General features: G+C 46.6%; 1 protein-coding gene across 3 annotated transcripts in view; it reads left to right on the forward strand.

Moving 5' to 3' along the window:
• qkia (QKI, KH domain containing, RNA binding a) overlaps positions 1 to 25,409 on the forward strand; it is an 84,531-nt gene that overhangs the window by 21,050 nt on the left and 38,072 nt on the right. For all 3 annotated transcript variants that reach the window (XM_062523682.1, XM_062523681.1, XM_062523683.1), the window contains exons 2-3: positions 4,824 to 4,966; positions 19,190 to 19,306. In XM_062523682.1, the coding sequence (XP_062379666.1) occupies positions 4,824 to 4,966; positions 19,190 to 19,306 (260 nt within the window). The remainder of the gene's footprint in view (positions 1 to 4,823; positions 4,967 to 19,189; positions 19,307 to 25,409) is intronic.

The following is a 25,409-nucleotide window of genomic DNA, read 5'->3' on the forward strand; positions in this document are numbered from 1 at the left end:
GGTGATATTGGTGTGTGTGTGTGTGGGCGTGCATTGTCCCCACATTGTTACTATTGTTTGATGAGAACTCAATTGTGTGTGTGTGTGTGTGTGTGTGTGTGTGTGTGTGTGTGTGTGTGTGTGTGTGTGTGTGTGTGTGTGTGTGTGTGTGTGTGTGTGTGTGTGTGTGTGTGTGTGTGTGTGTGTGTGTGTGTGTGTGTGTGTGTGTGTGTGTGTGTGTGTGTGTGTGTGTGTGTGTGTGTGTGTGTGTGTGTGTGTGTGTGTGTGTGTGTGTGTGTGTTGCAGGGTCATAAAAAGAATTTTGGGTCTTTTACAGTCTATGGTCTTGTGTTGCACCAGGGCGGTTTCTGTGAAATTCTGACTATTAAAGGAATAGTTCGGAATTTTGGACATAGGACCTTATTTCCAACTTAGTCGGGGTGATATAGGTCGGTGAAGACCATTTTCAGTGAATTTCTGCCCTTCCTTGAGTTGCAGCGTTCATCTCGTGCTAACCTAGGTGCCGAGATAACGCAAGTCAACGGTAACATCCAGCCTGCCACTGAAAACACTCCACAGAACACCCGAAACAAATAATTTATAACTTCAGACTATCGATGCACATGCCTGTGTTGATAGAACAATGTTAGAAATAAAACTAACCTTGCATCGCATTGCAATAGCCTACTTTGTTCCCTGTATGGCAGTGGCGGATTGATATTGAGAAACTAGTCCCTCAAAATGTAATAAATCATTGAGTTGCAAGGTGAGTTTTATTTCTAAAATTATTCTATCAACACGGACACGTATATCGATAGTCTGACGTTTTAATTGACTTGTCGGTGGAGTGAGTAAGATTGTTGTTGATGTCAGACTGATGTTACCGAAGAACCAGCGTTAGCAAAGGGGGACGCTGCAACTGAAGGAAGGGGTTAAACGCGATAAACGGTCTCCACCGACCTATATCATCTCGGTAAAGTTGGAAATGAGGTCCTATGTCCAAAATTCCGAACTATTCCTTTAAGTCCACTAAGAATGACCGTGTTGTTTTCCAATAAGATGCATATTTTAAGTCTGGTGCTTCCCGTAACCTGTGACACACACACACACAGGTTTTTAACCTGCAGCTGACTTGTGATGCTGTGACCACACAGCAACAAATAAAAGTAGACTAATGATCATTTGAATTCTTGATTTGCACCTCTCAAATGCGTGTTGCTACCCTACCTGGGTTATGGAATTTAGTTCATTTAGGCCTACTGTTGGCTTTAATGACATTTCAGAAATAGGCTATGGCCAACCAGTTGGCAAACTTTTATATCTAGAGAGAGCTCCTTCTTATAACTATCCCACTAGCTCACTTGTCATGTCATGTCCAAAATCATAGAAATGAACATGGCAAGATACTTGTCTCCAGTGATCTCAAAGATGTTCTTTGACTTGTTAGATTTTTGAACATTTATCTTATCCAGTGACCTCAGAAACACAATGAATTGTGTCCACATATTCCTGCACTATGCGCAACTATTTTCTACTAAAATCATGAGACTGAAACTAATTGCTTTCATGTTCCTATTAAAGTGACAAGCACTCGGTTATACTCACACCACCAATGTATTTGCAATTGTATTCGTTTACAAATCAATATGAGGTGTTCAAATGACTAAATATTTTAGCTATTAGTAATTATGCAGATCATAAAATGCTAGAGATTATTAACAAAATATATAAGTGTTATGTGAATTCCAAAATGTTCCAAAATTCCAAACAATGTTCCCAAATAACATCGGCAAATATGTTGAAGGGAATTGTAATGACTGAAGTTATTTTTCATAATTTGTGTAGGTCATACATTTAAATCATAATGGTCATAAAAAGGTCCTTTAGTATTGAATTTGACTGACTGAACCCTACAGGAATGAAAGGAAAGTGAAGAAATGCACCTTTTCCGTAGCTTATCCCACTTCCCCCTCTGTACAATGTCTGTACCATTAGACAACTGTCAGTCTTTCACAGGCCTTCTGTCAGTCTTTCACAGTTCTCAGGCACTGTGTCGGAATTCAGGCATGGGCCAGGTTGTTGCAGATTTGGAAAATACATAACTGGTTCTGAAGACACCTCAGGCATTCCGGTCACGCAGGCTTCTCAACTTCGGCTGCGTTGAGATCTCTGCAGGAGTCCTGTGTGGATCTGTTCAAAATGTAGAAGTTATTTCCTATTGGTGTCAGGGCTCCATTAAGATATTACTGCTCACCGCAATGAACAGAGACTATAGAGTCTTTTGTTTTTCTCTCTATTGCTCTCTTTCAAAGCAAAACTTTGTCTAAACAGCCATGCAAAGAACAACAAAACAACCCATTTCATTTGTAATTTCACATCAGTAAGACTGAATGCACAGCAATATGAAAAGGCAAGGTGCCCTCCCCCATTCTTTGCCTCCCTCCCTCTCTCTTTGCAATTGAGTGACCATGATGTGTGTTCAGTAGTGTTCATTAGTGGAACATTAACCAGCTCCAGCATCCTAAACACACTTCTCTTCTCCTCTCTTTCCTTCTCTCCGTTTCTCTGTCCTGAAGCTGCTGGCTTTTACTCTGCACAGCATTTACATCAATAACTGCCTTATCCTCTGGTGTGTGTGTGTGTGTGTGTGTGTGAGCAGAGGAGTGCTGAGTCAGGAGTTTAATGTCCTCTGTCAGATCGAGCGAAGGGTGTTTCACCTCCATGTTGACCTCTGTAAACACACATACGCACACACGCACGCTAACTAACTCACTCACTCACTGTGCCCTTGGCTCTCCAGCGAATCCCCTGCCCTGTGCAGTTAATGTTCCCATTCTGTGTGTGTGTGTGTGTGTGTGTGTGTGTGTGTGTGTGTGACCTCTGCACTGTCCTTCTGTAAGCCTTGTTCTGTGTTGCTAGTCGCTATTTTGTCACAGAAGTTCATTTGGCCTCTCCCTCTTTTTTCACTATTTTTTTTTCTGCAGCCATCTTTTCCCCCCTCCATCCTCTATTGCTGCTGTCTTTTTAATTCCAAAATGTGGCATTCATCAGCACAGACAGAGACAAACGATTTCATATGTGAGGGGGTAGCCAAAGTCAGAGGAATTGGGGAGGTGCTGGTGTGTGAGTAATTTCAGGTGAGCAGGCCATGAGAGAGAAAAGGAGATGGGAGGGAGGGAGGGAGGGGGGGGGCAGTAATAGCGCAGAACGGAATGAGAGGCTGTCAAATGCTGAGGGCTCGGCCCGGCCTCCTTATGCTAATATGACATTTCCCAGCTCCCGCTGCTGAGGTGGGGGAAGGAGCGGAGGAGAAGTAGACAGGGAACAGAGGAGGTGTGAAGAAAATAAACACAGAAGAAGGGAAGAGGGGTACTGCTATGTGAAGCCTTACTGTCCAGATAGCCTTCTGTTACAGACAGGGCTGGTTTGAAAATGCACACAGACACACGCTGCCTCACACAGCAGACTGAGGGCCAATTTTTTGCAATATATTTGCCTACATCGCTGATGCCGATCTTCCCTGTGCATAGGGAGTTGTGCTACGCAAGACTAAGCTCAGCTTTGCTATCCTTTGCCATCCCCTCATGTTTTGTGTGCCTGTATTTTAGGACAGGTGCTAGCCTCACGCTATCCTGCCCAGATGTGTCCTGTTAGCTAGGCTCAGCTCACCCAGTTTCTATGTCAGTAACTTGAGAGGCTGTGTGTGTGTGCACTCGTAAATGAGATGAATTGATTGATGACCTGATTGACCACTTTGTGTCGGTGTCCACTGACCACTATAGCTTACCATTGGTGCGTCTGAAATATACATACACACACCCACCTCTACTCCTCCAATTGGCTCCAGCCCCATGCTGTATTTTGAGCGGTGCTTTTGGGGTCACCCCTGTCCGCCCCACACTAACCCTGCCCCCCTACCCGCTAGGGTCACGGTTGATGTGTAGGGCACAGGGGAGAGGGTTTAAATATCACTGCCAGCTGCTGCCTGGGGCCCCTGGACCTTGGATAGATTTCCCCTAAACACCCTCAGCACAGACGCACACAGGGCAGAGCACCACTCCTTTCTCATGGGGGTGTGTGCTTTTCCGAGTCTGTGTCCGTGACCAATGCTGTGTAAATAGTTCAAATGAAGTCAGATCCAGGTCCAAAACCATCCATTCTGTGTGTGAGTGCAAGACGGAGGCCAATAAATGCTCAAGGCTATAGCCACAACACTATCAGGCACAGGAAGTCCGCTCATTTGAGCGCGTATGTGTGTGTGTGTGCGGTCTTTAAATGGTGCTGTGTGCGGTCTTTAAATGGTGCTGTGTACCGTCTTTAAATGGTGCTGTGTACCGTCTTTAAATGGTGCTGTGTACCTAGTGTGAGTAAGTTGTGTCTTGAGGGTAGAAATGTGTCTAACATGACTACACTCCGTGTTTTAGGTTTGTTTCATCTCTCTCCTCTCGTGTGGGTGTGTGTGTGCATGCGCTCCTTGAAGCTAGAAAGTGTGTGTGTGTGTGTGTGTGAGGAGCTGACAGGCTGATCAAAGATGTGACTCCGCTCACCTCAAGACCTCATATACACACACACCACACACTAGCCCTCTTTTCTTGCTAAAAGGGACTATTTATCTCAGTTGGTCCTAGCTGCTTGGTGATTCTGCTCCCTTACTGGCTCAGCTGTGATCAAAACCTGGTTTTGGAGTTGCCCCTTTCTCAATCTCTCTCTCTCTCTCTCTCTCTCTCTCTCTCTCTCTCTCTCTCTCTCTCTCTCTCTCTCTCTCTCTCTCTCTCTCTCTCTCTATTTTTTTAGTGTCTTCCTGACCCCGCCTCTAACCCTGTATGTTTCTATGTGTTTTGCAGAGATCAACAGAGTGCGTAAGGACATGTATAATGACACAGTGAACGGGATGACCGATAAGCACCCGCTGGAGCTGCCTGACCCCATGGGCCCCATTGTCCACCTGCAGGAGAAACTCTTTGTGCCCGTCAAAGAATACCCCGATGTGAGTGCCAAAGTACACACTCATTCACATGCACACACTCAAGACTCCCATTCTCAATTTTTTGTCACACACACACACACACACACACACACACACACACACACACACACACACACACATACACACACAAGCATTTACTGACATCAGCAATTAAGCGGAACATTCCAAACCAATAGAACATATAGACACACACATTAAGCTAGTCCATGCACAGAATGTGATCAGTGCTGACAAAAGTGTTTTGCATGTGATCATTGAGCACAATAGTACTGTAGTACTTGCCTGCTTAAAGCTGTTTACAGCTTGCCTTCAGGTTGAAGGAGTGGGGGGGGGGGGGGGGTGGAGTTGTTGATGTGGTGTTGAAATCTCCTCTCCTTTCTCTAAATACTAGGAAAAGCAGGTGTGGGGTGTGATCGAGGCCTCAGGCATACAGATACCCTGTTGGGAGTGGGGGCCAACACATTTTTTTAAGCGCGGGTTTAGCTGGCTGAGTAGAGGTTAAATAGAATAAAACATGGTCTCTCACTCATTCATGCAACACATTCATACAAACGTTAATCATCACTGACAGATGAACGCACACACAGACACACAGGTCATATTGGGTAGTGCTGGTAGAATGGTTGGCAAGCAGGCTAGTCAGATATGTTTGGAGCACAGAAGAAAGATGAGTGTAGACAACTGGGGTTTTTACCACACACACACACACACACACACACACACACACACACTTTCTCATGCAAACACACACATCCTTCTGCAGGATTAGTCAGCGGAGCAGGGCTGTGTGTGTCACCTCTTGGGTAGCGTTGTCCCCGCTGCTCTTGGTGTGTGGGGTGGAAGGGCAGCCTGCCCGCTGACCAGTCGAGCATGAAATGCATTTTCTCCCTCAGAGCGCTGATAAAGGCCGGCCTAGGCCCTCCGCCCCTCCACACACACACACACACACGCGTGCGCGCACACAGGCAAGCACATGCGCACATGCACACGCACACACACACACACACACACACACACACACACACACACACACACACACACAGCGCCTCAGTCTAAAAGTCATGTCAGATCCATGTGGCATAAGAAAAACCCACATCATGCCCCAGGATTTTGCTCAACCAGACAGTAATGTTTCACCACTTACATGAGCATGCGAGCACACACACACACACACACACACACACACACACACACCTTCTCCCAGCACCTTAGATGCACTTTTGCACCCCATAACCCTCTCCACTAATCAGATTGATGTCCTCTTGGCAGCCGAGTGTGTGTATCAGGTACGTCTGAACATGTGCTATACATATCATATGCATATACGCTGCCTGCATGTGTGTGCGCACACATATGCATGCCTCTGTGTTTGTGTGTGTCTCAAGGGTGACCTCTACAGTCAGTTTACTGTTGTGGAATAGGAACTTTGAAGTGCAATCTTGAATGGCTTCAAAAACAACTGCAGAGCAGCCAGAGCATTTCTATTTGTGTGCATGAATATACATGTAGATTGTGTGTGTGTGTGTGTGTGTGTGTGTGTGTGTGTGTGTGTGTGTGTGTGTGTGTGTGTGTGTGTGTGTGTGTGTGTGTGTGTGTGTGTGTGTGTGTGTGTGTGTGTGTGTGTGTGTGTGTGTGTGTGTGTGTGTGTGTGTGTGTGTGTGACACCACTACCTCCCATTCCACACACACACAGCGAGTGTAATTGAATCCTGCTGTGACCTCTAAATTTCCCCCTGCTCTGTAATGCTGCAAGGCGGTGTGTTTGCCTAGGTTCCTTTGGTGGTATAGGGGTGTGTATGTGTGTGAGAGACTGAGATACAGTGACGTTCACCCCAATCTTGTAACAGACACAGACACACACACCGCAGTGCCCCTTTGGGTTTCCTCCGGTGGTTTTGATGAGTCACAGAGCACCCCCTCTTCCCCTTCACCTGCACCCCTCCTCCTCCACCCCATCGCCACAAAACTAAATAATTGCTGCCATTTCTGGTGCATTACTGCAAGGGCGAGAGTGGGAGGAGAGGGAGAGAAGCAGAGGGAGAGGGAGGAAGAGAGGGAGGGAGGGAGGGAGGGAGGGAGGAGGAGAAAGGCGGCAGCAGCAGTAGCGTCTGTCTGGGTTGTGATGTGGTGGTGGTGGTGGTGCAATGTAATATTCATTTGCTCTGTCTAATGGAGCTCTCTTCACGCTGCAAGGCTCTCCGTGACTAGGCCGGGCATACGCAAACTCTGTGCGTTGGTGTGTGTTTTGTCTCGCCTGTGTTTGGGAAATGCTAACTGCAAAGATGCACAGTGCAGCAGCTCTGATTGGCCAGTCTGGCGGTGGTGGTGTGGGGGTTGTCTAGGGGAGAGGTTACAGAATTTTGATTGGCTCTACGGCTGTGATGGACAAGGTTGAGAGTCATGGGACACATCAGGATGTGACCGAATGACCAGAGCACCATGAAAGAGAAGAAATGTAGCGTGTTTGTGTGTGTGAGAGGGGGAGAGAGAAAGATGGGGACTTTGAGCGGGAGAGTAACAGAGTGTGATGGAGAAAGAGAGCATGATGAGCTTGGCCAGCTGAGCCTACTGTGAGGAACACACACACACACACACACACACACACACACACACACACACACACACACACACACACACACACACACACACACACACACACACACACACACACACACACAACACATAGATAAACACAAATGCGCGCACACACACACATGCCTGACAGTGACCATGGCCATCATCTAGTGCATTTTGATTTATTGCAGTGAAGTAAGTAGAGAAAGGCCTTATTGTGATCTGTCCTCAGACACACACACTGAGGGGACATTGACGGCTTGTAACTATTGTTAGAAGGCAGACACAATGAAACACACACACACACACTCTATTTTCTTCTGCATGGGGAGGGATGGGGGTGTATCTGTTCATGATTCCAGTGTCCCAGCTGTTTGCTGCCATTGCCAAAGATTCTGTAATTACAATTATTAGTCAAGGGAATGTATTTCTCTTCATCTTCCTCCCTCACTCCATCCATCTCTCCCCTCATCTCCCTCTCCCGTCCTTCCGGATGGTTTCTCAGATTTTTCCCGACACGTGTTCAGGCAGGATGCAGATGATGTTGGCAGTGTGCTGTAGCTGTCTCCGGAGATGATTTTTACACACACACACACACACACATACACAGAGAGAGAGAGAGAGAGCACTGTGTTGGACATGAGAATGATTACACCGAGGCTTCTGCGTGCTGGTGTACCCAGGCACTTCCAGTGTATGTGGACCGACAAGCACACATAGTGGGCACCAAAGTGCCAGTGGGCCTCCTGTGTTGCTCTGCTACTCCCTGTATATTGGTTGCTTTCTATGACTTCACTTTTCCTATGGTCTGTGCAGTTCTAACCCCCTCTACTGTTGCATGCCCCATCTCACACCCTCTCCCTTCACTCAGTCCCCTGCTCTCATCCCTCTCTTGTCTCTGGTTCTTTCTGCCCATGTCTCTCTTTACCTCTGTCTCTCACCTTCTCTGTCTGTCAGCCATTCTCCTCCATGAGTGCCCCCCCCCCATCATCTCTCCTCTGCGTAATTAGATTGTGCTGCTCCCTCGCTGCAGTGCAGCATGTCAATTTCACAAAAATAACTCGTCCTGCCAACGCGCCTCTGCTCTAATTCCCCGCCAGGAGCTGCACAGGTTCACAGCTGTGTGTGTGTGTGTGTGTGTGAGGGGGTCTCCAGTGTGCAGTGGCAGAGGTTGCAGCATCAGGAGAGCCAGCCAATCAGATAAATCCATCTCTAATTAGGCGCGGCCTGTCCTCGGAGAAGCAGGACGCCCGTTTAATGTGTCATTTCCTGCGACCTTGAGGCAACCCCATGCCTACCTGCACACGCTCGCGTGCATGAGTTGAGTTTTTTCTGCTCATGTTCTCTATGCTGAGGTGTTGAAAAGGACCCAGGGTTAAAGGTTGTGTTTAGACAGCAGGCCTTCACAGCTGTGAAAAAGCTCCACTTTAAAGTAGTTTTGGTTTCACCACTCCCCCTCCCTCTCTTCTCTTCCTCTTCTCTCCCTCTGCCCACTCTCTAAATGAGATTCATGAAGTTGCTGTTTGAAGAAAACAAGCCAACGTGTGTGAGTGAGTTCCTGATATAGCAGCACTCCGACTCATTGCTCTAACCCTGCTGCAATAGTCAGGCCACATGGCCAGGTCATCTAGAGGTCAGGGCAACACTTGTTGTTTACTTGTCTACCTCTCATCAGACTTCACACTCACGTGATTTGGGAACGCCTCCTTAACCAAGCTGTGAATTAGAGTTGATTATCATCGCTGCTCCACCTCATTAATACTTTAACCAAACCTAGTAAGGCCTGTGATTTTCTGATTTGTTTTTGGGCTGATTTGACTAGGTTTAGGTGTTGCTTGAGGTGACGCAGGTGGCAACTCTCTGAGTAATGTTGCTGAGCACCCACATAACCAGTTCCATGTGTTCATGGTCATTTGCCTACTGATGATTTAAAGTGCTCCAGAACAGAATGTTGCTCAGTGTCCATGTGAGTGTGCCAGAGCCACATACCCAGGTGCATCGCTCCAAATGTTGACGTGTATCAGCTTTAGAGCGAACAGGTGCAACCTCTGTCCTATCTGCTATCTAAAACCAACATGACTAGCTTGACTGTCTGTTTTTCCTAGATCTTTAAGTGTTGAGCTTTGCTGCAGAACACTGTTACACGAGCACCTGTATGTGACTGCCAGAGCCATGAGGCAGAGCCTAGTTTGTCACTGTATACATCTGCACTGATCTAGCTCTGCAGGAAGTGCTTCTCTGCTAATGCTTTTTACATTTGGACCCCTGAAACGCTGAAACATAAGGCTAACTCTCTGTGGCGCAGTGGCTTTTCTCAGCGCGCGCGCGTGTGTGTGTGTGTGTGTGTGTGTGTGTGTGTGTGTGTGTGTGTGTGTGTGTGTGTGTGTGTGTGTGTGTGTGTGTGTGTGTGTGTGTGTGTGTGTGTGTGTGTGTGTGTGTGTGTGTGTGTGTGTGTGTGTGTGTGTGTGTGTGTGTGTGTGTGTGTGTGTGTGTGTGTGTGTGTGCGCAGTCTTAATTTGCAGGTTATTACAGAGGCTTTTGAAGCGCAATGGCTCCAATCAAGCAGCACAAATGACTTCCAGATTTCCCCCCCCCCCCTCCATTCTTGTGTTTGTCTTCTTCCCCATGATAATCAGTCTGATTCTGTCGTATGGTGCTGGCAACTGTGGCATTTTTATGCTTTTCAGTAAGAAATGTCCTGTTTTTTCTATTCTGCTTTGCTAGCTTTTTAGTGGTATATACTGTATGTGTGTGTGTGTACACAACTCCAGAAGCACAAAGGGGGAGCTTGTCTTTCCCCAGCCTTTTAGTGCCAATGTGTTTTTAGCTTGGCTTAACAGGCTGTGAAATGTTCTGAGGCGCTTTGCCGAGAGAGGAGACCTGAGAGGAAGCTGCATCAGCTTGCTGTCAATCACATGCACATACACTCCCCTGTGTAGTCTTTGTGTGTGTGTGTGTGTGTGTGTGTATGTGTGTATGCATCTGACCAAGCAGGTGGGTAATTAAAGGCCCAGTGTGGCACTCCAGCCCAGTTGGTGGACAGAGTGCTGTGAGCCATTGGGTGTGTGTACCTGTGTATGGCTGTCTGTGTTTGAAAGGTGTTGTCTGCATCCTGATGGTGATTAGTCCTGAGGAAAAGGAGGTGGAAGTGACTGATTGCATTTTATGTGCCTCTCTTATCTTCCTCTGTCTTTTATCACGGTCTCCTCGTGTTTACTACTCTCTCTCTCTCTCACTCTCTCTCTCTCTCTCTCTCTCTCTCTCTCTCTGGTGTGTGAAGTCAAATTAGTTATGTCTGATGCTTAGGTTTGAGTTTGTGTGACTTGCCCTACATTAGTCATTAGTTCAGTACTTATGAGTGCATTGTGTTTATGTTAAGTGCAAATTTTATGAGGCCACTCTATGAACTTGAGTGTTTTTCAGTGTGACATAGTAGGGCTGTTTGATTAAAAATCAATCTTTTCATCAGCTAACTTTTCTGTGTTCTCTGCTTCAGCTGCCAAAACAGCACTGGTTAAAGCCACTGGTTGATAGCTGGATAGCAAACTTGGCAGAGACTGAGCTAGTTACACACGTGCAACCCAGATCTGCTTGAGTGGCCTGTGCACAGAGGGGGATGGGCGTGTTGAGTGCGGGTCTTAAAGAAGCATTGTGAATCAGTGCGCAGTAGGAGTTAAGATGGCTTGTATTTCCAAAAACCAGAGGTGGAAAACTCCAGCTAAGTTGAGCAGCTAATTGATGAGATCATCTGTGCTAAGTGCACAGGTAGAACCAATACATGATCAGGCTTTTACTCACTGAAGCTGGAGTTTCCACCTCTGTCAAAAACCCTATTTCTTAACAGTGTGACAAAATAATCTTTTTTTTTATTACGATTATGCTATTGTGACCGTTTGGAGCCAAAATTGAGATTGCTCAAGCCCTAATTCTTTCAGTTGAATTGAGAGAGCACCAGGAAGAGCAGGAGTGTGCAGGGTGGGTTGGGAAGTTGGAGTGGAGAGTGAGGGAACGCTGGATGAAGAGGAAAGGAAGGAGGGAGGACTAAGGCCATTCTGTATGCCTGGTCTCAGCCTACAGCGTAATTACTCTCCTCCCAAAGGAGCTGTGGCATAACTCATCTGATTGGATTCCTCCTTTTTCATTTCTCTCTCTCTCTGGGCTAAAGAGGCAAGTTCCATCTCATCCAAGTCAGGCAGCAGCACTTAGGGAGTTGTGTGTGTTGGGTACGGTTGAGGGAGGGATGAGGGACCTTTGGACTCTGGCCTAAAATGTGTAGGTGAGAGGTGTAATTCCAGATCAGTGGTGTGTGTGTTTGTATCTATCTGGGAGACTGGAAGGACAGAAAGAGAAAAACGTGAGATTGAAGAGATGGGAAGAGAGAACTATGGACTAGATGCTTGTATGGTGGTATGGTGAGCCAGAGAAATGTGTGTGTGTGTGCGTGCGTCTGCGTGTGTGTGTAAGGGGTGTGTGGACGGAGGGAGGATTGGGCTGCTTTTGTGGTGGAAATCGGGCTCCGGTAGATTGATTCTTTGAAGGGAGCATTTCAGCTTCTTTAAAGTCCCGCCGTGCTTCAGACAGAGACCAGAGACGAGGATGGAACACGACACACACGTCACTCCTCATCAGCGCCTCTGTGATCACCACCACAAAGTACACACACACACACACACACACACACACACACACACACACACACACACACACACACACACATATATACAGTAGCTGGCATTCACTTATTTGTTTGTGTACATTTTATCAAACACACACCTGCACTTTCACATATTACAATCTCACATCCCATTTGTGCATGCTTGGTCACCTTAAAGGGCCCTGATTTAGAAGTATCTCGTCTCTCCTCTCTCGCGCGCACACACACACACACACACACACACACACACACACACACACACACACACACACACACACACACACACACACACACACACACACACACAGATGCAGTCAGACACACACAGATGCAGTCAGACACCTTAGGCATTCTGGTCACGGAGGCTTCTCAACTTCGGCTGCGTTGAGATCTCTGCAGGAGTCCTATGTGGATCTGTTCAAAATGTAGAAGTTATTTCCTATTGGTGTCAGGGCTCCATTAAGATATTACTGCTCACCGCAATGAACAGAGACTATAGAGTCTTTTGTTTACTACCTCTCTCTGTCACTCCCTCTCTCTTCATCTCTCTTTCTCTCTCCATACACATACGCTAAGAACTATGCATATTCACATCCCCTTTCTAATATACACACATTGGCTCACACACACACACACACACACACACACACACACGCACACACACACACACAATACTACTGCTCCGATAACCCTTGGTCGCAACTCTATATTTCTGTCCGAACACCCTCCCCTCCCTACAGCAGAGCTGAGGACTCTCTTATTGGCTGCACTTAAGTGGAGCCCCTCAAGTGGACAGATTGCTTATGTCTTGTATCCCTCGGCTACAAAATCATTTCACACACATGCAAATGGCCTTGGTACATGGCATAGTTCCTTTCTTTTATTGATTTACATCGGTGTGTGTTTGTGTGGAAGACGAGTATTGTCTTGTTTGTCTCCTTTTTATCCAAAGCAGTAAGCACAGGGGAGCACATTAAAGCCCTGTTCATATTGTGCTTTACTATTTGCTTCAAAATTGATATGGTAAGAGTGGCCATTTTGCCTGTTATCACTGAATTACATGGACATTACATTGCCTGTTGTACAGTCTGAATGGGGCTTGTGATAAGACATACTACCATCACACTTGTCACATTAGCCATGTTTGAGGTACTGCAGGTCATTGAAAGGATGCAAACCTAGCAGACATTGAGCTAATATCCAAACATACAGGGAGTTCTCCTGGAGTGGTCTTAGTGTGTCTCTGACCCATGCAGACAGAGAGAGAGTTGGTCAGTTTTAATTTGATGTGTGGGCTGGGCAGTGAGGGGGGGCGATCCCTGGAGACCTGCAGCCTGGGTCAGGTTATTTCAGAGGAGCCAGAGGACAGCACAGCGACCAGTGCAGAAGTGCATTACTTAACACAGGTTAATTGGCAATAGGCTGCAGTCAGCTCAGGGCCAGTCAGGGCAACTCTCTCTTCGCGCACTATCAAACTCACACTCACACACACACACACATCTATATGTGGGGGGGGGGGGGGGGGGTCTAGATCTGGTTTAGTGGGAAAAGAGAGAGTGAATACTGTAGATCTGATTTAGTGGGAAACGCAATGAGATAGTGAACTAACAGCCCGGGAGAATTCATGCTGTATGTGTATGTGGCAAAAGGGTCACTTGATACAGATTCTGCTCAAGCCTATGGTGTGTAAAGGTCAGATAGGACACACACACACACATACACACACTGAGAGAGCATACTCCACAGCGTATCTGTGCTTGCAGAGAGTTTTAACCTGTGTCCTCTGCTGGTGACCTCCAGTGCTGCCATGTGGTCATGTGGGTGACTTCAGGTTCTGTGTGGTGTGTGAAGATCCACCGTTGGGAACGGGCCTTCATCCCTGTGAAGTCTCCCTCAATCATGACGTGTGATCCATGAAGGGAGCCACACTGACATCTACCGTGTGTGTGTGTGTGTGTGTGTGTGTGACTAGGGTTGGACAAGACTATCCTGCTTAGAAGATTGTGTTGACACACTCACACACTCACACACCAGTCCCCCTTTGGCCTCCCGTCTCCATCTGCAGGGTGCTGATAAGGGGGTAAACAAAGCCCTTTAATGTCACTCCTAAACCCAATCCTGTGAGGCCTCTGCTCTGAAGTGTGTGTGTGTGTGTGTGTGTGTGTGTGTGTGTGTGTGTGTGTGTGTGTGTGTGTGTGTGTGTGTGTGTGTGTGTGATTTAAAGAAATTGTGTGTATTTGTGTTTGAATACAAGTTCGTTGGTGTGTGTATGGGAATGTAAGTTCACTGGTGTGCATTAATTTGTCTTTGCGTGTGTGTAAAGAAGCGGCTGATAAAGGCAGCTGGGAAGGCTGTGCTCTGGCCTTGTTTGTGTGTTGAGGGGGGGTTAAGCCTGAAAGGGGGGGGGGGGGGGGGGTTGTTAAGCTCTCCATATTTGAGATGAGCAGCGGAAGCACAGACTGGGCCTGGCCTGGGACCTTCACTGGAGCCTGCTAGAAAGCGCACACACACAAAAGATGTGTTTGAGTGAATGTCTGTGTGTGTGTTCACAAATGTATGTATTTTCCACTTTGGAAACAGAAACAGAAACAGTTTGGGGTGTTTTTACATGACCAATTTTTCACAATGAAGCACATGTAATAAATAACTTCTAAGGCCTGCCTCGAATACAAACCTGCCCCTGCTTTGCGCAGCCTAAGTAAAGAAAAGACCCCGGCAATTATTTGAGGATTTACGGTATGGGTGTATGCACTCACACTCACTCGTATGTATAGGCACGTACACACACAAATGCACATACATCCATACACACATAGTGTGCACACAGACACACAGAGGCAAGTAAATATGAATCCATACTCGTACACATGCCCTCACATAACCCACACACTTGTGCACACTCACGTACAGCTTTTTTTACCCATTCTCCCCTGGTGCCCCTCTGCAGTCAGGCCTGTTAACCTTTGACCTTGTGCTGAAAGGGAGCACTGAAGAGCCTGTGACCCCTGACCTTTTGCTTCTCCCCAGGCAAGTAAGGTCACTCGCGTGGAATTCATGGAATTGCTGACAGTGTCTTGTTGTGTAGCCTCTCTTTCTCTGTCTCTGTGTATAATGCGAGATGTCGGGTTTCATTTGAGGTGAACTGAAAAAATAGTAGGGAAGTGCTGCATAAGATGGATAATGTGCATGTCCAGAACTGTGTGTGTGTGTGTGTGTGTGTGTGTGTGTGTGTGTGTGTGTGTGTGTGGCAGGGGGCTGCAGCCCTGACACGCCCTCATGTCTCAGACCTTTAGACTTGCAGACTAGCAGTCCAACAAGCCCTCTCCACCAACTGCAAACTTGTCCAGACCTTCTCAGTAACCATGAGTGTGTCTGGTTTGGCCTATACCTGTGTGCATATGCCCCAAGGTTTGTTCACAAGACACTTTGCCTCTGTGCGCTCGTGCCTTCAATGTAGAGAGGCAGATGAGAATAGTCTGATACATGGGCTGTCTGGGAAAGAAGGAGAGAGAAGAGGAAAGGGGGTGAAATAGAGAGAGAGAGAGAGATGGAAAAGAGAGGGACAAGGGGGATGAGATGGAGAGGGAGGAAGTGAGAGAGTGAAAGAGAGGGAGTGAGATGGAGGCTGATGTATTGTGTGCAGCCTGGAGTGAAGGCGGAGGGCCAGGGGCTGTCTAATGTAGAGCGGCGTAGCGTAGCTTACTCTCTTATCCGCCAGCCAACCAGAGGAAATGGAGCCTGTGTGTGTGAAGCACCCTCTTAAACAGCAGCTGCAGTCGTCAGTCAACTTGCTCTCCTTAATGCACTAAGTCCCTCACTTTCTCTCTCTTGCAAGCTCACACACACACACACACACACACACACACACACACACACACACACACACACACACACACACACACACACACTCATAGAGAGAGCGACAAGAAATATGTCCTTAACTGTTGCCCATGTTTTTTCCGATGATGCATGATGCAAGTCTGTGTCTGTGTGTGTGTGTGTGTGTCTTGTACCTGTTTATTTGGCGTCACTGAAAGGCTCACTCTGGATCTAGATATAGAAACCTCCATACAGCATTGTTTGTCGAGTCCTTTAAGGTGGAACACATCAATGTCCCGCCATATTGGGTAGGCCCATAGAAATGATGAATTATCAACACTTTTAATGTTAAGGAAAATATTTGTTTTAGAAAAATGTCAAAAACACTGCTTTGGCAGTTTTGATGGTTTGAAGTAAGAGATGAATTACACATCCGTTATAGCCTATTGCTATTTCAAACATTAACGCTACCATTTTACCAAGGCAATGTTTCTGACGAGCAACATTCAAATGACCATATTTGGCAACCTATTTCTAGTGAGACGGCCGTTGTCGGAGATGTTAAATCCTTTGTCTTTAAATAATTTTAAAAAAGGCTAATAATTCAACTTGCCGTAGAAATTAACACTTTGCCTGAAGTTATTCCAGTGCCTCAGCTGCTGTGCATGTTTCTATGTTCTGGACCCCCACTGCAGTCTGTAGAGAGTTAGAAATCTATCTGGACCATCCTGCCTTTATTCTGTCTTATCTAAAGTAAGAGGTGGATGAGGATGTAGAGGGAGGGATGGGGAAAGATAGATACATTAAACAAGGTGGAGTGCTCAGAGGTTGGGAATAAGCAAGAGATGGATAGATTTAGAGAGGGGTGAAGAATAGGGAAGGAGGGGTAAAGAGAAGTAGAGGTGAAGAAGAGAGAGAGGAAGAGGGAGAGGGAGGCAGCTGGGCCTTCTGGCAGTAATTATGCCCTGGTTCCAGTATTCAAAGTGAGCAATTTCCCCTCTCTCCAGTTGGCCCTGCTCACAGTCACGTCCAATCAGCATCAACAGATCTGTGGCAGAAAGAGAAGAATCTGTGCTCTCTCATCTAGCTGCGTGAGTGCTCACATGAAGGGGAGAAGGAGAGGAGAGGAGAGGAGAGGTGTGCAAGTGGTGGGGGACGGGACGAGAGCGCAAGAGAGAGGATGCTCTCTCCATATTAATGTCCTAATGGTCAGCAGACTGCTGCAGTCGTAGAGAGTTGGACGCACAGCTGACTGCCGAGACGCTGAAGCAGGTGCAACTGAGGTCAGGCTTCCAGAAGAGGCTCCTTTACGGAGAAGAGGTGGTCTTGAGGTTGGCGTGAGTGGGGGGGGGGGGGGTTGCTGCATTTAGGTGTGACAGGTGTGGGTATGTGCTTGTGTTTAGGTGTGTCTGTATGTGTTCACATGCTGCTGTGTTCCTAACAGAGAAAAGAAAATAGCTGTGTGTGTGTGTGTGTGTGTGTGGCCGCTGGTGGTGGAGGAGGAGCTCCTCTCTGTCATCACTCTGAGTCTGCTGCTGGTGATGTCATAGCAGCATGGCAGCAGCACCGTAGGGTGTGTGTGTGTGTGTGTGTGTGAGGACCTCTGCACTTGATGACTGATGAAACTAGACAGCTCACTATCCATGCACCCTGTGTTTCGCTCTGCCCTCTTCTCGTTCTCCCCATTCCTCTCTTCCTTTCTCTCTCTGAGTGTAGTAAAGCTATGTCACAACAGAGCCTTTCTGGACATGACAGCTCACCACCACCACCCACGGCTGCATGGTCACTCGTGCCACTCGCTGATGCAGACGCCAGCCTCATCTGCTCACTCTGCCCTCTGGCTTCCTGCATCACCCCCCGCTCTCTCTATCCATCATTTTCTCTCTGTCCATCTCTCTCTTCTCTTCTGCTTCCTATCGCTCCTTCCCCCACTCCTTCTATCCCTGTCACATTCTGCCAATCGCTCCTTCGCCATCTATCTCTCCCTCTTTTCTCTCTCTGACTATGCTCATCTTTCACTCTCTCAGCTATCTCTCCCTCCCTTTGCCCCCTCGCATGATCATCGCCAGGTATGGTGTAGCAGACCGCTGACCACTGAGCTCCAGCAGATTGGCATGAGCATTGCCTTCTGCTAGATAATCGCATATGAGGCTAACGGCTAAATATCTAGATAAGTCTCTGGTTTTTTTTATGAGGGAGTCTGACAGGGGAATCATTTGTTGTGTGTGTGTGTGTGTGTGTGTGTGTGTGTGTGTGTGAAAGAGAGTTTTGGGGTTGTTGAAGGCAAAATGCCTTGTTCCAGTCATCACCTTTGTCTTATTCCTTCGGTTGTTGTCAGGAGCAACTAGGACCTCTACTGCTTATACACCGTCTTATTGCTTGTAGTTGTGTTTGTGGGCAGACATAATAGATCAACAAATAAAAAAGCAAATAATGAAGTCAGCAGCCAACCAGTGTTTGGTGCGGCTCTGCTGGATTATTTGGACATATTTACAGTTGATCCGGGCAGGAGTGTTGCTGAGAGGGGGGATTAGGGGGGGAAATACACTCGCTCTCAGAGCACAGCCACCCAGCTGCTCCACGCATCTCTCCCCCTTATCCTACGCACCTGAGAGGGATGTGGCCATTCCTTTATGTTCAGCTCTCTGTGGACCTCTCCTTACTGGCCTGCCCCCTTCCTCCCCCCATTCACCCCCTTATCTGCAATGTTGGCAGGCACAGCCCTGGCACTGTCGCTGGAAACACAGCAAGTGTTTACTGCTCATGCCCCTTTTAGAGACAGGCTCGCTGGCAGACATATATGAGGGCATTAAAGGTCTAGGCTCAAGGAATGGACAGTCCTGTGTGAGTGTCACACCCTTGCATAGCAGTCATTCCAGACAATGCGCATGTACTTGTAAAACCAGTTTGGTGGAGCTGTAATTGCGTTATTTATGGATGCACACATTCATACTCAGTCCCCCCCCCCCCCCCCCCCATCGTCACGTGTGTGTAAAGGCACCTTTCCTTCCTTGCGTGTGGAGACCCTTCGTCCTCTCTCCCTCTGTTTCTGTACAGCATAATTTTTATCTCAATCTGTGTGTATGTGTGTATATGAAGATTGCCATCTAACTCTCTCTCTCTCTCTCTCTCTCTCTCTCTCTCTCTCTCTCTCTCTCTCTCTCTCTCTCTCTCAGTATAACTTTGTGGGCAGGATCCTGGGTCCTCGTGGCTTGACAGCCAAGCAACTGGAAGCGGAGACCGGCTGCAAGATCATGGTGCGGGGCAAGAGCTCCATGAGGGACAAGAAGAAGGTGAGCACACTGGAGGCCTGACCTGCTTCTGAGCCAGAGCTCTCGCGAGGGAGACATGGCTTACTGAAACCTTGTTCAACTAGCTACCTTATAACCGCCAAACACCTCATCCCAAAAACCTGGCAATGGGCTAGCCCAATGTACAGATATCATTTGTCTCAGAATTGCTACTTAAGACACCACCAAGTCAAACAACCTGATAACAAACAAACCACAACCCATTCCAAAAACCTGATTGCATTCCAACACACAGATAGGAGTCCTCTTTGGCAACAGGTGTCAACTCACACCCACGCACACACTCAGCCCCACAGAGTAGGGAGAAGTATGGCGGTCGGAAAGTCACCTCTAACTGCCAAGCAGACGACTGGAGTCTGTAAGCTATGTATGTGCCTTTGGCACATGGTGTGTGTGGATTCCTAAAGAGTCAACTCCGCGCTGAACTGTCTCCCTCGCACACACGCACGGAAACATCACCATATGGTGTGGACAGCTTTTCCAAGAGCTCTCATTAAACATAGCATAGCCCAAATCATTTTTTCAGATAAATTAATAATGACCTCAAAATCCAGAACATGGATTACAGATTTGTTTTCCCCTTTTGGAGATTTATGTGTATATTTGATGAGATTTTACACATGTAGTAAGTCTGCTCTCCCTTCCCCCTCCTCTCCCTCTCTCCACTCCCCTTTCGAATTAATTTGTAGGAGGAGTGGTCCTTTAATGGGGCATTTGCATAGCTAAGACTGGAGAAGTGTTCTTTATCCTTTGACAAGACACACACACACACACACACACACAATTTCTGTTATCTGCCCGGAGGGCCTTACAGTATTTTCCGTCTGGAGAAATGAGGCTCGGAAAAGCAGCGGACGTTCTAGTATTCCCTGCGGAACCCAAATCCTAGAAATGTGAGTTTTTCAAGCTCCGTGGCTTCTTTGCCTCTAAGCCAGCACCCCAGGGCCCTGAGCCAAATGGCCTTAACCCTCCTCAGCAGACAGGGTTCAAACTGGCTTTTGACCCCTGCACGCTCAGCGTGGCTATATATTGTCGGATGGTGGAAGCTTTCATCATATCGTTTAACTGGAAATGTTTTTTTGTTTTTTTCTCATCCACTATTTATATCACATCAGATCATGCTGGGTATTCAGTGTGATGTTACTACAAGATATTATGTCATTTTATAGTAACTTTAAACTATTGCTATTTAAGTCCCATGACACAGGCTTTAAGTGCTTTTACAGAGCTAATAGTCAAGAGTATTCTAGCAAGTCAGCAGGCTTAGAATATAATATATTGCATTATAGGTTGCCAATTCTGTATGAGCGTGCTGTAGATACGATTGGGATTGTATTGGATTACATGATCATGGGCTGTGTTTTAAGGCAGACGCTATGTATTTCGCTTCAATATTTGTAAACATCCAAAGCTTAGGTTGGTTGTATGCGCAGCATGGGGTCAGAAAAATGGAGCCGCTAATAGACCTGAATGTTGAGCTGTCAAGGTAGTTTGCCTGACAACAATCACTTGATAAGCCCAGTGTGTACACACAAAAAAGTTATATAATTAGGCATTTTTCTTGATGTTTCCTTGACGTTTCAGTTCATTCAAACACACAATTTAATGGGATGGGGCATTTTCTGACCCTAGCATGCACACACCTTTTCTGTGACTTGAACCGTGAAGGGGTCTATGGGCAGAACGTACATGAACTGTAAGGTTACTCTTTCTAATGTTCTGATGTGGTTCTAATGCTGTAAGCTGGAGTCTATCTGCCTTGGTCTCAGACTGTAGGGCCAAGGTGTATTCCAGGCAGAACATTCAAATGCAGACTCTACAAGATGGCTCTAATGGGTCTAATGTTCTAAAGCAGTTCTAATACTGATTCCAGGCCCTGCAGTGTGGGACCTTGGCAGAGCGAGAGGGAGGGAATTGGGCAGGCTTATGGGTATGAGGCAGTCTGTTTATTCAGGATCCATTAGCTGTTGCGTTTTCATGCTCTCAATAATTCAGCTGCCTCTTCCCAGAGGGAGGGAGGGAGAGAGAGAGAGAGAGAGAGAGCGCGAGTGAGAGCGAGAATAGGGCCGTTGAGGATGATGAACCAGGGGTAGATTGCGAAGGTCTAGGGAGCAGATGATGAGGTGAGCGAGAGAGGTGAAAGGACTGAAGAGGGCAAGAGAAAGAGAGGTCAGGGCATGATCTAGTGGTGTAGGTAGAGAAAGAGAGCATCAGAGATTAGATGGTGAGATGAGAGGCGAGGAGATAAGGGGAAAGGATGGGGTGATGCCCGAGACCCAGACACCAGGGCCAGGTTTGCACTGAATTGTTATGTAATGGTGGGTCCTAGCAAAATAGAGCCCAACTCCCCAAGCTCGCAATGTGCCCTCGTTCATTCCCTTGATGCATCCTCCATCTGCTCCCTGAAGCCCTGACACACACACACACACGCACACCTCTACTGATGGAGGTGCTCCCACAGTTCCCAATAACCGGACCGCTTCACTCAACAGGCATGTCCTGCCGTTTTCTCCCACTCGGCCCTTTCCAGCAATAGAAATGGGACCTCCACCAAACCCAGTCTTATAGTGCATGCTAGGCTAATTCATCCTGCCATGTCTCACATGCCATTTCATTATTCATTTTTAATGCTAAATTCATTTGCACTTCAACGATTGAGACCAGTGTTGTCACCATTTCTGAATGTGAAATGTGTCCACTGTGCTACTATATTACTAATGAAAAGGGACTAACCTGCCCCTGTTCATCTCTTTGCTCTCTGATCACTGCAGCCAAGAAGGCAACACACACACACGCGCGCGCACACATACACACATACACAGTCATGAGATCAAATGAGAAACAGAGGCTTGTTTCATCAACTATTACAAACAGCAAGCGATGTATGATCAGAGAGATGGGGTGGTGGGAGCAAGTGAGGGGGGTAGGGAACAGCTGTGTTGGAAGAGAAGACGATTGTTGTTTGAAGGCCCTTAGAGGCAGACTGGCAGGACACTTTTTTTGTGTGTTTGGTGGGAGTGTTTCATCACAAGGTTACACTGGTACATTGTTTCTGTGATAGGCATTGCATTCTTGCAGTCATGCAACTGGCCCCTCTTGCCCATCCCCAGATGTCCATTTGGGCAGGTGGCTTTTTATTTTGCAAAGAGAGCTTCAATGTTACATTTGAACTACAAGCACTAGTAGACACTAAACTGCTAAACTGTGATTATTTTTAATGTTGCAATCTGTTAACTAGGGCTTTCAAATTAACTGATTCATTTTGATTAATTCATTTTAGAAAAAATAATTGATTAAAAAAAGTAACGCAGATTAATCGATTGTGACCTTTGACCCAGAGCCAGTAACCATTAGACTGTAAAATGAAGGAGAGAGAAGAGAATGTGCTTTTAGAAAAATTATAAAAATAAAGTGTTGATTAAAATAAAGTCCTCTGCAATGCAGCAAGGAATTGCATATTACCGGAGTTAGTCAACTCTAAGGTACCAAATCAATGCAAAGAAACATTGAGGCCCCTAGGTTATAACTGTGGCCTGAAATGCCTTGCATGTGAAAAAAACTTCTTCCCGAGGCACTTTTGAATTTATTTCCTCAGCGTATTAGGTCATATTATAGATTGTTATGGCCATTATTTGAACAGTGAAAGTAATAATAAGAGTTTTTGAACTTTAATGTCACTAATGCTGATTCTTCAGTGATTCATTTGAATTGAAAATGCTTTCACAGCAAAAAATATACAGTATATACGATTAATATAGAGTAATCACAGAGTATGCCATTAATTCGATTATTTTTTTTAATCGATTGACAGCCCTACTGTTAACACAATTTGCGTTGTAGAGGGGGCAGGGACAGTTTAGTAAATTCCACGCAATATGGCAAAGCACAGTAGTTGTTTTTTGCACATAGAAACACTCAGTATTAGCGCTTTCTTTGTAAATCCAGCCCTGCGTGTTGGTAGCCTTGCTAGCTTCTGCAAACTTTGCAAACTCAGCTGGGTGATGTTTCAAGTGCAGCATGCGAGTGCATTTGACCGGCATAAAATCGGCATGCGTCAGACTGACTGGCCAGGTGCACATTTTCACATTAAAATCTTCCAGTTCCGGTCACCAGCCGATCAAGATCAGTGCATCTCTAATGCATAGTATTGATATCAATTTGTTAATATGTTGTTAATGTAATATATTGATGACATTTTAAGTTGCTTTGGACAAAAGCCTTTGCTTAACTGCATAATCAGAAACATAAACTTAGAATTTATATGCACATGGTCTTGACTCAGGTCCCCTGTATGATGGAAAATGAGAGGATTCAAGCTGTGTAAACCCGAATTCCTTATCTCCTCCAGCCAATCACCACCCCATCTTCACCACTACCTTTGTCACCTCTCTGCTACCTCCCCAGGAGAGGGCTGGGTTTTGCACCCACCTCACTCTTCAGAGGGGATCATCTGGGTACAAACAGGTGTCAGCTCAGGACCCCGAGTTCTCGTTTGACTGACTGATAGCTGGAGAGACAGCTGGCCACAGTCGTGTGTGTGTGTGTAGGCGGTCTGGCGGTGGTATTTTTAACTCTGCAAGATTAAACGCAACGTCAGCTGACTGTGTTAGAGACCTGGTGGCGGAGTGGAACTCGTTTATTGGAACTCGCCCTTTTATTTTTATTTTCATTTCATTTTTTTCTCTCCAATTCAGCCCAGCTGACTAGCATGGACCAGGGTGGCGCGGGTGGAATTAAACTCGCATATGGTCTCTCGGCTGTTGTTTTTATTTCAACTGTATTTGCTGTGCCAGACCTGCATGTTAAGAGCATAACCTTGAGTAAGGATTTAGCTCCAGCAAATAGATGGTTTACATGGCAAAGCCACATGTTTGCCGGAGTTTAAAGCTCAGTGTGTGTGTGAGTGAGAGAGACGGACCGTGTCTGTGTGTGTGTATGCTTTTATGTACATCCTCACAACGGTGGTGTTTTGCTGTGCTGATTACGGGCAGGCACGTTGCTGGTGGTTTCGCATTTCCATAAACAAAATCCTCACTCTGTTTGCAGGCTCTCCCAGAATGTCATGTATGTGCACTCTCCTCCGCCCCTACCGACCTATATCCCCCCCCCCCCCACACACACACACACACACACACACACTCACACATACTTGCCCCCTTCCCATTTTTCCATGTCATTTGATTGCCTCAGAGAACACAACTGACCTTGCTTTTTGTGTGTGTGTTTGGAGTGGTGGGGGGTGGGGTCGTTACTCTTCTGCAGGCTTGCTTTTTCTTGCCTACGGCCATAGACAGGGTGGCACAAGCCCAGTTACACACACACACACACACACACACACACACACAGAGACTGAGTGTGGGGGATACTTTCCATGCTATTGTGGTGGTACCTGCCGAATCACCCATTGTGCCAGTATTCCTGCCTTGCGGAATGACCGGGGGACAACACACAGGTTAATGAGCGTATGTGTATATGTTGCTGACACATCCTAGGGAAGAAGGCTAGAGGTGAATCGGGGCATAGTCATGTCATACATACATTGGCCCTCATTTATCAACCAAGCGTAGAAACCATCTGAGCACAGAAATCATCTTACGACGGGGCTCACGTGTGATTCATGAAGCTTTTGTATAACTCCAGTTCCAGCCAAAAATAAACGTGTGTAGATAAATGTGGTGGCTGGAAACAAGTGTGATTTAAATATCACACCCTATACATGCTCGTTTTAATGGCCTCACCCCTAGAATTTATGACATGAAGGTGGATCATATGTCCATAAGAGAAACGTTTGTGATCTCGAGCCACAGTAACGTCCAGCTGAATCTTGTTCATTTTGACAGCTAGAAGTGTCTTCAAGGAAGGTGGGAAATTAGAGCGATTTAAGAGCAACAGACTTTATTTTCGCAGAGAGAATGCATCATACTTCATACATTCATTACAAAACCATACGATCACACCTGTGTGATTGCACTGTAGAGAGTAGAGTCATGGAATATGGGGTGGTGTGTGGTGTGGTTGGCCCCTTTCTGATCAGCACAAAACACTTGTCCGTAAAAAAAGTCAGCTCGTTTGTTCCCAGATTACA

This window comes from Sardina pilchardus, chromosome 20 (genome assembly GCF_963854185.1).
Source record: "Sardina pilchardus chromosome 20, fSarPil1.1, whole genome shotgun sequence".
Classification (NCBI taxonomy): domain Eukaryota; kingdom Metazoa; phylum Chordata; class Actinopteri; order Clupeiformes; family Clupeidae; genus Sardina; species Sardina pilchardus.